General features: G+C 35.3%; 1 protein-coding gene and 1 long non-coding RNA gene across 2 annotated transcripts in view; one reads left to right on the forward strand and one right to left on the reverse strand.

Annotated features, from left to right (window-relative positions):
- Positions 1-13,107, forward strand: part of LOC150091378 (uncharacterized) — a 46,472-nt gene that overhangs the window by 4,860 nt on the left and 28,505 nt on the right. The window lies entirely within an intron of this gene.
- Positions 5,911-13,107, reverse strand: part of LOC150091379 (uncharacterized) — a 222,147-nt gene continuing 214,950 nt past the window's right edge. Inside the window, exon 5 of the mRNA XM_090375266.1 lies at positions 5,911-9,127. Within this exon, the coding sequence (XP_090231392.1) occupies positions 5,944-9,127 (3,184 nt within the window). The 3' untranslated portion in view covers positions 5,911-5,943. The remainder of the gene's footprint in view (positions 9,128-13,107) is intronic.

Consider the following 13,107-nt stretch of genomic DNA (forward strand, 5'->3'; position numbering starts at 1 on the left):
GGTACTTGGATTTCAGGAAAGCTTTTGACACAGTTGTGCATGGAAGACTACTGTACAAATTGGACCAGTATGGTATTAAGGGAAAATTACTGCTATGAATAAAGGGATGGTTGAGGGGAGAAGACAGAGTGGTAATCAATGGACACTGCTCTTTGTGGGCTAATGTTATTAGTGGAGTCCCCCAGGATTCGGTGTTGGGCCCATTGTTATTTACTGTATTTATTAATGATATTGATAAAGTATATCAGGCTTAATGTCCAAGTTTGCAGACGATACGAAAGGTGGCAGGGTTGTTAATGACAGTGTGCTACTGCAACAGGATCTAGAAAAGTGAGCAGTGGGCTGAGAGGTGGCAACTGAAGTTTAACATTGACAAATGTAAAGTACTGCATATGGGTAGCAGTAACCTCGGAGTACATATCAACTGTGTGGGACTACACAGTTGATAAGGGTAGTGGAGAATGAAAAAACCTGGAGGTTGTGCAGTCAGATATGAAGTTTTCAGAGCAGTGCAGACAGTCTGCTAGTTACAGCTCATTGTGTCTTGTCAATAATATACAGAAATTTTTCTAGCAGAGATAAGGAAGTGATTATCCTCTTGTATAAGGTAATGGTCAGGTCACACCTTGAGTACTGTATACAGGTCTGGAAGCCTCATTTAGGAAAGATGTAGAGTTGCTAGAACAAGTACAGAGAAGGGCAACATGACTGGTGAGGGGAACAAAGGGTTGCTCTTACGAATAAAAGTTTATGTTCTGCAAATTGCAGCATCTGAAGACTAGGCACCTATGAGGTGTATAAGGCCTTGAATGGATGGGATTCTTCCTCTTGCCCAGATTAATCACCTGAGGATACATAAATTCAAAGTGAGGAAAAACAATCGTAGAATAGATGTGTGGAAATTTGCCTTTAGTCAGCTGGTGATTGGTTGCTGGAACAAACTTCCATCTGTTGTTGTGGAGGTTGATAGCTGGAATAAATACAAGGCAGAACTAAACAAACTAAATAGGTGAAATGGGAAGGTTTTTTTTTTTTTTTTTTGGCTGGTGCTGTATAAGTTTGCTTTCTTGCATCATATGCCTCTACTAATGCTAATCTGTCCTAGGACATTGGCATCCCTGTTTTATCAGTAATAAGCCATATGATCAGAAATCAGTCCATGTGAATTTTTTTTGTTATTGATAAAATTTAGAAGTATGAATTTTTTATGAGTAATACTGAAATAGCAGTAGTAATGATAAAAGCAGGCTGAAAAAAGGATTAAAAAAAAAAAAAAAACAGTAAATAAATACAAGTATTCTAACACTAGGAATGACACCATTCCTACTGTTGGAATACTAGTATTTAAGCTAGCCGGGCGAGTAAAGTGCCTGCCTAGCAACCCAAAGGTCGCGGGTTCGATTCCTGCCTCAGGCTTGGATCAAAGTACAGTACTGCAGAAACCTTGGGAGGTGCATTATGGCCACAGAAGCCTATGTGCCAACAACTACAAAAAAAAAAAACTAGTATTTAAACTATTCACAAGAATGGCAGGTATATACATAAATCTCATGATAGGTTCTGCATCTCATGATTGACATTTTGAGTAAACTAAATGCTGAAGGAATCCTCTTGCAGGACAGATGTGCAAAAATTTGGTTTCATCCAGAGAGAGAGAGTAATTGATTGATGGAACAAACTTCCAACCACCAAATACGGAGGATGCGGAAAGGTCAGGGAATGACCACCGCATATCCCCGGAACAATATGGCCTTAGTTGCTAATGCTCCTAAAAGCCAAATAACAACAACAACAAACTTCCAACTGGTGTTTTGAAGTGTGTTGTTTGAATAAATTTAAGGAAGGATTAAAAAAATTATTAGGACTGGGGAATGAACGAGTTTTTTTTTTTTTTTTAGCTAATGGTGTATAAGATTTGTTACCTTGCATCATTTGCAGCTAATAATACTAATATCATTATAATCACCTTGGCAGTATCAAAAAATGCAAAATAGCAGAGCTGGAAATCCTGGAAGTTGAAAGATGTCCATCTGCTTCAAGTACAATTAGACATCATTGACTATTGGAAGTATTCAACGTCCAGATATAACTTGTAGCTTCTTTAATAAATAATCAATGTAGTGAAAATTCTGGTTCAACAAAATGAGATATCACTATTTGAAAGTGCTGAGTTCCATTTATAAATGGTTTTTTTTTTTTTTTTTTTTTTTTTTTTTTTTTCAAAGAAGCTCTTCAAGCCTGGTTGTGCCTATAGCATTAGTAGAATTAAGGTATCCTGATTGCTTAAGATATGTGATCTTCCTGCTGTAATCAGCCAAGTCCATAACAAAAATTGCATTTTACACTGAATTTACTGGTGTACAAGTGCAAGTTACTTCCACAGGCCTGCAGGAAATCCTGCCTATTGGCATGAAGTTGTGCTGGTCTCATTGTTTTGTAGTCTACACAAACTTGGATTGCCTTTAAGTGATGATCTCCCATTTGATCAGGTATAAAGGGTTGATCAGGTATAAACGGCCTCCGTAGCCGAGTGGGCAGGAGCAGGAGTGCAGTAGCACACGCTCTTTGAGTAGACCGGGGTTCAAGCCCCTGACTGCTGAATACGGTCGATCTGCCAACCCGCACTGGACCAGCGTGGCAGATTATGGTCCATTTCCCTTAACATGAATTGTTGAGGAGGCTTCCATCCTGCAGTGGGTTGATAATGGCTGCACTTTACTTTACTTTAAAGGGTTGAGCGAGGGAAAGAATTGTGCAAAGGGCCTTAACAGCATACACCAATTCCTTGAACTAGAGATTGCATTTTCTTGAACTTCTTCATATGGACAGCTTGGAATTATGAAAGATCTTTTTTGAAGAAAAAAATCTGATATTTTTGTGTACCTGAACATATTCAAATTGCATCATGTTTTACATATCTGCTAGATTTAATTACAACATGACTAAAATGTTCTCTATCTTATCTGTAATCTTTTGGAATTTTCTGCTTACATCAGCATCATCATACTCATAATAGCTATAACAACAAATTCAAAATAGCAGAGTTGGTTGTTCTGGAAGTTGAGGAGACCCCCCCCCCCCCCCAAGGACATTTAGGACATCCAGACATAACCTGAAGTTCGTTTGGTCAACAGTCTAATTCAATAAAATTATATATCACTCTTTTAGCACAAAATAGTGGAAGGTCAGTAGGCTACTTCATCTGTTCAAGTCTTCCCCACAGTATGAAAAGAGCTATTTTTCAAGGACAATGCAGAAAGTAAAGTAAAATAAAGTGAAGTAAAGTTTAGGTCAACAAAAGTGAAGTAAAGTTTAGGTCAGTGGCATATATCTACCTGTTAGGAGCACATCTATCAAAGATACTTTGATGTAAGTACTATAGATACTTGTTCTCTATTATGATAATTACATACAAGTTCTTTAATATAGTAGAGCAAATGTGGTATCTTCAAAAGTTGTATATTTTATGGAGTAGTGGTTTGTTCTGTACCTACCAGTTACACGTCGGCATAAATTAATGATTGAGACTGTATTATAGCTGTGAGAATGATTAAGTGTGCACATGCCCTATAACATTTTCACATACATTTTGCAGAACAAATTCTATTGTAATAAAAATCCATCCAACAAATGGCTAATATGAAAATTAGTTTGACATGATAATCAACTTACTTTCAGTTACCACACAAAGCTAATCAAAATATATGATGTGTAAAAATTAAAGAAGATATTGTACTTGCACAAATTATTATAGTTTATTCTACTGGATGTATAATCCAGTAGAATAAACTATAAGCAACATCACAGGTTGTATGGGACTCATTTAGACCCTATTCAATGGAGATAATGTACAAATGAAATCAAGTATTCATATATCCTACACAGATCTTATGCATGAAGTGATCCTAAAAGCTATGTAGCTCTATAAAATGTGTCCTCTCCTTTCTATCAAAGTTTGGGGTATTTTAAAAAATGGCAGTTATGAGTAGAAGGAAGTCTCATCACTGGAGAATTCTAAGAGTGTCCCCTGGGGAAAGGCAAGATATATAATTAATCAAATCAGAAACTCTCCCTACCCAGGAACAAGTGGCAAAAAAACTATGCCATATCTGTTCACTGCATTTTAAATAAATGGAAGCACTTAATCATAGAAGATTTAAGTTGCATAAATAAAAATGAATACTCTAGGAAAAAAGGAATGCTGTTATATCACCAAACCAGTACTGCATGCTATTACAACAATCAGTTGTTTTATTGGTATGCTGTAGTAGTTTGTTGGTATGATAGTGTTCTTGTTTTTCAAAGTAGTCTTGGAGAAAATCATATTTTATCTTTCTAATTAAGTTAAAACTGAATAATTTCTACTTCATTTAGAAATGCACATCAACCAACCCCAGTATAAAAGTGAAATGTTGCTAAATGAATATTCTTTTGTGCTTGCATAAACTTTATGATATCAAAAGATATTACTGGTTTTACATCTAAAAAGTTGATTTTTCCCTTTTAATTTAAACAAATATGCACAACCAAACATCATTTAGCCTTAAAAAGGCACCACAAGTGGAGGGAATAGTTGCAGGTAAACAGTTACCATTTGTCATCGTCATCATCCTACAATTAACTCTTAAAAGTAACTTTCCTAGATTGGGGGGGTGGCCAACCTGCAATGTGTATACTATTTGTAGCCCACACAGCTCTTGTTAGTGGTATGCTTCCTGAATGATGATAATAATAAAAGTACAACTGATCTGAAAAATCAGAAGTGAAGATGAATGCATAGAGCAGGGCTTTCCAAATTGGGTGTCTCGCCAACCAAGGTGTGCCATGTCCCAAAAGGTATTGCTAAATTTTCTTTTTGGCATTACGTCACATTGTTTTCACCTTATTTCTCCTCATGGCATGTATAGATTGATTAAAATACAATTATTGATTAATACATAAAAAATTACAGAATGTTTTCTCTTTGAAAGCTAATAAATTACTTAATTTCAAATAGCCTGGTTCAGCATGGTGCCTAGTAACCTCTATCTTATTCCTGTTTACATGTTTTTAACTTGAAATAAAGATAAAGAAAAAAAAGGACAGGATGCCAAATTATTTTTCAGACATAGATAGTATGGTGGCAAAAGTTTGGAAAGCACTAACATACAGTTTAAATTCCACTTTTCACTTTTATTGCTAGAAATTATGAAGCAGGTGGGAACCTTATTTCTGAACTCCTATTTACTGCCTTTTAGCATTAATTTAGCACAGGTAAATATGGACTTTAGTGAGCTTTACTCAACATCAGTTCTGAGGATGAATATTTATTTGTTAATCTATATTAAATTTAGAGTTTTTAATTTTTTTTTATTACAAGTGCTTAGAATAAAATTCCTTTATGCAATTAGTGATGCCAGGTGCAAATCTTGGTGGGAGGGGGATTTCCAATATTCACCCTTGAGTGGCACACACACACATTTCCAACGTAATGTGACACCCTCCAGGAAAAGGTTGGCCACCCCTGTTCTAGACAAAAGATTTTTAAAAAATGTATTTCTGAAAATACCTCAACAATGGCATCGATATGAAGATAACATACCCTGTAAAGTAAAGAAATGGTATTCGATGTTATATATATAATATATATTACAAATTTTATTCTTGGTATTTATGTAAATTTGCTATACAAATGACTTTTAAAGTGGCTACTTAGTTATTATAAGCACACCTACATCCAGTCATATTTAAAGAAAAATTATACTGAATAAAAGTAAATGATGTAGGCTTCTTATACGGATAATATGATCTAAATTAGTAGCTTATGCTGCTCTTACTTGGTATCCACCCTAATATCACAATTAGCATCACAAAAAAAAAAAGAAGAAAAAAAAAGTCACATTTTACATGATAATTTCTTTCCTAGTCCTGTTTAAATTGTCTTTAGCATCTATTTAAATGGATTCATACCCAAGTACTAGATGACAGTCCACTTTGTACAGAGTCTCTTAGTGCATGTAATCCATTCACCTGATGATGCTGGTAATATGAACCATTAGATGTACCTACCATATTACCCTCAATGTGCCGAACATTTTTACTTTTTGGACTTTGTTGCGATTCATGGTGCACTTCCCCTTCTTCAGAACAGTCTTCATAGATAGGAGGATACATTGCATATCGACTTTGTAGAGATGTTCTGGTTCGGCAGCCACGTTTTAGAGGTACCGTGGAATGCCCGTTGTACAGAGAAGGATCATTCGTTGGAGAGCAAGGTAATGAATGTATTCCTGTAGGTAACAACATTCCATCTGGTATTTGTTCTGATCTCCTAACATTTGGAGCAGTGGCTTTTAGCTGTTCTGTTGCAGATTTTCCTGTTCCATTTTGGTTTCCTCCACGAGCTTGTAATAAAAGCATCTTGAAATCATGCATAGATGTTGGTTTACTAGATCTTAGCCTATCACATGCCAGACTACGCCTTTCTCCAGAAGTAAAGGTATATTGCTTAGCATCGCCTGACCAGCTTCTTCTGTCTCTTGGAGTTCCTTGACTTCTGGGACTTAAAAATCCAGTTTCTGCCAATACACTTTTATTGGGAGTATTTGGCCTGATAACTGAAGGAGAACTAGAACGAGATGATAAGGGAGAGATGGAAATATCTGAGTCTGTCTTTATATTGTGACGCTTTTTGGAATTATGAATAACAGCAAAAAGATCCTCAGTAGTCATTGGTTTTCTTTTGGGTTCTTTATTAAAATAGTCAGATGAACTATTGCTGCTAACTGATGATGCCACTTGTGATGCTAAACGAGTTTTCTCAGGTAAAAATCCTGGTGATATATTTGACACATAGTAGTGAGATGAAGGAATAGGCATGCTATTCATTCTCTGAGCATGCAAGTTCACGTTTTGTTGTGTCAGCAGTGAAGGGGGTGAAAATAACCGTGCAATATTTAAAGTTGCATTTTGGGGCGGTGATACAGGAGTTAACAGTGCTGAAGATGAAATACTTTGACTATCTGAAAACGGCAGGTGAGGAGAAACAGATTGTGAACTTGACAATCTTTGATTTGCTGAAGTATGACACTGCTTTTCAGTTTCCAACTGAGGGGAAGATTTTTTATAATGATTATTTTGCATTGATGAAACGATACGATCAGGACTTGGAGGAGGTGATATGGGAAGGGATGTTCCTTCTGGTATTTTTGGACTTGGAAGGTTAGAAATATTTGTATGCCTATTAGGAACAGGAGAAGAATCGGTGATAGAAAAATCACCAGTATTAGGTTTTGCATAAATATCTACACTTGAGGAATGACTCCTAGGCAAAAACGTTTGACGCAAAGGCAAAGTAGCAAATTTTTCCTTCTGACCTTCTGTAGGCAACAGTGCAGTCTGGTAAGGTAATGGATGACCATCTCTTCTTCTTCCTAAGGAGTTTGAACTGAAAATAACTCTTCCATTAGGGTCTAGAGTTACATGAGCCACAGGTCGATTGTGGTTGACTGATGGAATAAGGCTTGTGGGGCGTGAAAGTCTTTTAGACTGTTCATTAGCAGATGCTCTGCAAGTTATCAGTACATTTGGACTTGCAGGAGGAGAAAAAGCAGCACTGAATGGTGGAGGTGTTGGTGGTGGAGGTGGTAATGGTGGTGAAGGGGGAGGAGGGGGAAGAGGAAGGGAATCATACAGGTGTTGGGATAAATTTCTTTTTACTGGTTTAGCTTGTGAATTAAGACTTGATGTGGATGACTTATGCAAACTTTGATCTACACATGGATTAATATTTCTAGGATTGTTGCAAGCTTTTAATGATCTATATATATTTTCATTTTCTGTTTTTGTATTCCTAACTGCTGGTTTCACAGTAATTTGGTGGATGTATTTTAATGGAATACCAGGACATTGGTTTAACACACTTGATTCTTTCTGTATTGGAGGGTCAGCTATAATTATGCTTTCTTGTGAAGTTGGGGATCCAACTAACGTTGATGAACGTGATGATGATGTATCAGGTGATCTCGTACCATCTGTTGGTGAATGAGGAAGAAATGATGTAGACATAAATGAGGATATTGATTTTCCATCGTCATTTTGATTAGCTTGAGAGAAAGATATCATTGCATTTTTTCTGTTTGCAACTGGAGAAGGAGATTCTTTTGTCCTAACCACGGCAGCAAATTTTGCTTTTTGTGGAGAGTGATCCCCATACATATCAAATGACGGGATCTTTGTAATAGGAAATGTTCCACTTTTACTGGTCTTCCCTATATCCTCATTAAATGAATCATTCTTCCGTATTTTTCCTGTTTGTTTTTTGTTATTAATGATATTTATCAGTTTTGCTTTAGCACCTTTTGGCTCTTCACTTTGGATGACTTTATTTGTTTCATCATCACTAGCAGCAGGGGTGACAGGACACAGGGATAGATATTGGGTTGAATCAATAATTGTTTTTTTCTTTAGTCTTTCTACTTCTTGGTCAGATTCAGAGGATGTAGATATTTCACCAATGGGCAACTTAAAATGAGCTATTTCACAGCTCATTATTTTATCTTTAGGTTTACAGTTTTCAGCAGAAGACAAAACTTCATTTGATTTAATTTTGATGCTGGAGATGCGTGGCGGTGGAGGTGGAGCAGGTCTTCTAGTTTGAGTAAGAGTACTACAACTAGATGAAAGCTCTGTTGCAGTACGTGACAATAAACTGTTTAAGCTACTATCACCAATTGTGCTGATGGATGTGTCAGAACCTTGACGTTTTCCCATGCCAAATGTATTCTCAAAACCATCATAGTTTTGAGTACCATGTTTGCTTTTTAGTCCACTATCTGTATGCATGGATGTATAGTAGCCATCTGCATCAACAGAAAATACAGATGAATCCTCATCATCCATGGCTAAATGGGAATGAAGTACTTTTTGCTGGTTGTCTGGTGAGTGAACACTAGGAGTACTTGTAGAATCAGAATGATAGGTATCTGCAGCATTAGTGTTATCTTGTTCCACAGATTGTAACCAAGTCTCTGTATCAAGGGTTGTAAACTGAGTTGCAATTAAAGATGATGGACACCACCTTGATTGAAGTGTTAAAGATGTAGCAGTTGCAGAAATATCAGACATATAACCTGTTCCATCATGTGACCTATAAGGAAGAAAAAAACCCACCGGTTATGACAGTTAGGTTTATTCATATTTTTGTTTTCTGGATAAATTATCAAAAATACAAAAAGATGAACAAAAATTGGCAGGGAATTTGTTTAATCATTATAAGGGGAATAAAGTACATACTATAATGACAAAAACCTATACTATACATATGCTGATTCACAGCATATGAAGGGAATTTACTTCAATAATTTAAAAATTATTGAAGTAAATAGTATTTAAATTATTAGGTATTAGCCTATGTCTATTCTTTTCCATCTCAGGTCACTTTAATGGATTTTTGTTGAGCAAAAGGTGACAATTTCATTAGGGTTGATAGTAATTGTGTGGTTTTTGAGAGTTAAATCTTTGTTTTGTTGTGATAAGTTTGCAGCTTTCTGGATAAAAGCTTTTTCAAGGTGCCAATTAATTCAGTATATCTAAATAGGTAATGTATGTAATGTCTAATTTAACCTATAAAGCTATTTCCCTCTAACTGCACTTTACTGTTTTGTGCTGTTATAGCACTCATCAGCTGTCCAACAAATTAAATTTTTCTCATAATAAAATATGTTATGCATATGTTATTTTATACTGAACATGAATATGACCTTAAATTTTGCTGTCATATCTGGTTTTTCAAAAAAGTTTGTTTTTCTAGTTTATTAACAAATCATTTAGCAGGGCTTCGGTAAATTAGAATTTTTATAAGCTTAAAATGTTTCGAGCCCTGATTTCCTCTTGTCTGTTGTCACCCTTACTTCCTTCATAATGGCCAATAGTAATTGACAAGAACATTCAAACTCCACTTGCCCTCACACTGTTTTTCTATGGAAGAAATGTTGGAATGAAATCTTTTCTGGTGTTCAATGCTGACATCATCCATTTCTGGAGTGGGGAAGTGGATTAAGATGCAAATGTAAAAAAAAATTAATTTTCTACATTTGACTGTATTACCTACTTCTTTTTACACTTGCAGGAATTGGTCAACAAGCTCCTCTATGAGATTTTCACATAGGGGAAAGCTTTGGCAGAATGACTTTCCACACTTTTTCACATAGAGAACATTGTCAAAAAACTTTCCTGCCCTTCATTACCATCTTGAGCTGTAGATGAGTTTCCCCTCTTCACATCACTATGGCCATGAAATGAAATTTTTATTTAAAGTATTAGAAAATACATCTTTCTTTGTACAGCACTTAATGTTTCATTAAGCTTCATTTGATAACAAGAGAGAAAATTAATATCTTTTCCCTATAAATTAGTGGGAAAAAAATATATGCTGTTTGAAATGACCAGTTCTTAATAATATAATGGGAGCCTCTTACTCTCTGCTGTTCCATTCACACAAGAAACAACAATAATTTTGCAAAACCAAGTTGCAAACCCAGTAAAAGTAGAACACACACACATTCTAGTTATATCATGTGTAATTATTGTTTTTGAGGAAGAATTCTATATTCTTGTAGGTTTCCTTCAAAAGTCATGTCCCATTGGTACAGATGGATAGGTATTTCTATTATGCAATAGCACAGCCTTTAAATTACAATTTAATGAGTCTCTAAAAAGCTTCAGGATTATGACCTCATCATCATGGACTTGGTCCGGCTTAGGTCTTTTAAGACCTGTTCTGTTGTAACTCTTGATCTCGCCATTGTTGTCTTTGTCAACCAACATCTCTCTTGCCTGTAGGTTTGTAGTTAAAGGCTAATTTTGGGATCCGATCTAGGTTCATTCTTTCTATGTTGCTGATCCATTTTTCCTGATACCGTTTTATGTAATTTAATATGTTATCTACTTTTAATTTCTCGCAGATATCTAAATTCTTTGGTGGTCTAGTTTTGTAAAGCCTAATAAAAATTAGTCTTAAAAATCTCATTTGTGCTGCTTCTAGTTTGTGTGCATATTTCTTATTTATGACCCAAGTCTCACAGCTGTAGAAGAGGGTGCTTCTCCCTTTTCTGAACCCACATTGTTCTTCTTCTAAGAATTGTTCACTGTATTTATTAAGTTTATTCGTTAGTATATTCGACTATAGCTTTGCAGCAGTTGACAGCAGTGTTATCCCTCTGCAGTTTTTAGGGTTATTTCTGGAGCCCTTTTTGTGTAACTTGATTACTATTCCTGTTTCCCAATCTTTGGGTATCTGTTGCTTATGTCATATGATGTTAAATAATTTTAGTAGTGTGGTTTTTAGTAAGGTGCCCCCATATTTAAATAGTTCTTTTTTTTTTTTTTTTTTTTTTTTTGATTTGGTAGTTGTTGGCGCATCGGCTTCTGTGGCCATATTGCACCTCCCAAGGTTTTTGCAGTACTTTGATCCAAGCCCGAGGCGAGAATCGAACCCGCGACCTTTGGGTTGTCGGGCAGGTACTTTACCCACTCAGCTAGCCCGGTCGGCTTAAATAGTTCTACATTCAAATTGTCTATGCCTGGGCTTTTTTTGGTTTTTTGATTTTTGTAATATTAACTCTAGTTCTTCCATTGTTATATATTTTTTTTCTTCATCTTTGGTTATCACAGATTCATCTTCCAATTCCCTAGTGCCTGGGTTATACCATATTTTGGAATAGTGTTGCTTCCATTCTGCTTGGGAGATGGAGTTGGTTTTTATTTGATTATTTGTGTCTAGTTGTAATTTCTTAAAAATTTTAAAACCTCTTCTCTGTGGACCCGTGATATCACGTTCTAAAGATTTAACAAATTTATCCCTGTCATCTCGTCGGATTCTTCTGGTTAGTTTTCTGACTTCTGCTCGGAGTTTTTATATTTTATGTTTGTAGGAACAGTTTATAGGTCTTTTTTTTCTCATTGATTGTTTGTTTCAATTCTTCATTCCGAGTTCTTAGCCAGTTTTTATTTTTTATAGGTTTATATCCAAGACTTTCTTCAGCAGCTCCCAGAATTGATTTTTTCATGTTTGACCAGATTTCCTCAACATTATCACTTTCATCTGATTTGAGTTTATCTTTCAATCGACTTTCATACAGGAATTTAGTGCTTTCATCTTCCAACAAATGTATTTTTAATTTCTTAGTAGTTTTTGTTGGTATTTTCTTCTTTTTATTAAGATAATTTCTTTTTATTTTGAAAGTGCTTTCTACTAGGTAGTGATCACTGTCAATTTCACTGCCTCTGAACACTCTAGTGTCTCTAATTTTGTCATTTAAATTTTCATTCATGATAATATAATCTATTATAGACTGTGTTTCGTGCTTCCTATGTGAATTTATGGATATTCTCCTACACAAGAGGATAGATCTACACAACAACAAAAAAAAAAAAAAAGTTGTATTAAGTCCTTTTGGTGGCTGCAATTTCCAGATATGATTGCATGAGCAAGTTTCATGTGTGTTGTGGCATGGAACTAGTAGCACATTTGAAAGGTAGATTGTGGTATTGAATCTTCCTCTGTTAACTAAAAAGCCAATTGACTTGGCTGAATAAAAGTACCAGTCCTCAAAATATCTTTTTATTTCTGCCATACCATTGCCAGTGCATATGGTATACATTTAATTTCTCCATTCAACTATCCTTGAAGTGTCACTGCACAACAGCTGTGCGAAGCCAAGGTTCATTTTGATCTTCTATTACAAGAAGATCAAAATACAGATAATAGAAGTCGGTCTTTCATGCTGTCGGTTATATGCTTGCTAACATAACATTTTGGTAAATTACAAGAGTCACTCAATATTTCGGTTCTCACACAATAAACATTGTAGAATTATAGTTAAATCAATATTCATAAATAAATATTTTATGAATTATAGGGGGAAAAAAAGAGAAACAATTTACTTCAAGCTGTATATTAAATATAAATCATTGATTTCACACATAATGGGATATTAATTAATGATTTAAGACTAACGGGTGCTGAGAGTCTTCAGGAAAGAGAAATTTTCAAATGCAATTGTACTTTGTTTACTACTATCACAAGTCTGAATTTAGGGAGGACTAGGTACAAGACAAGCATTACTT

The sequence above is a fragment of the Mastigoproctus giganteus genome, chromosome 1, assembly GCF_048544385.1.
Source record: "Mastigoproctus giganteus isolate SK-2022 chromosome 1, ASM4854438v1, whole genome shotgun sequence".
NCBI lineage: Eukaryota > Metazoa > Arthropoda > Arachnida > Uropygi > Thelyphonidae > Mastigoproctus > Mastigoproctus giganteus.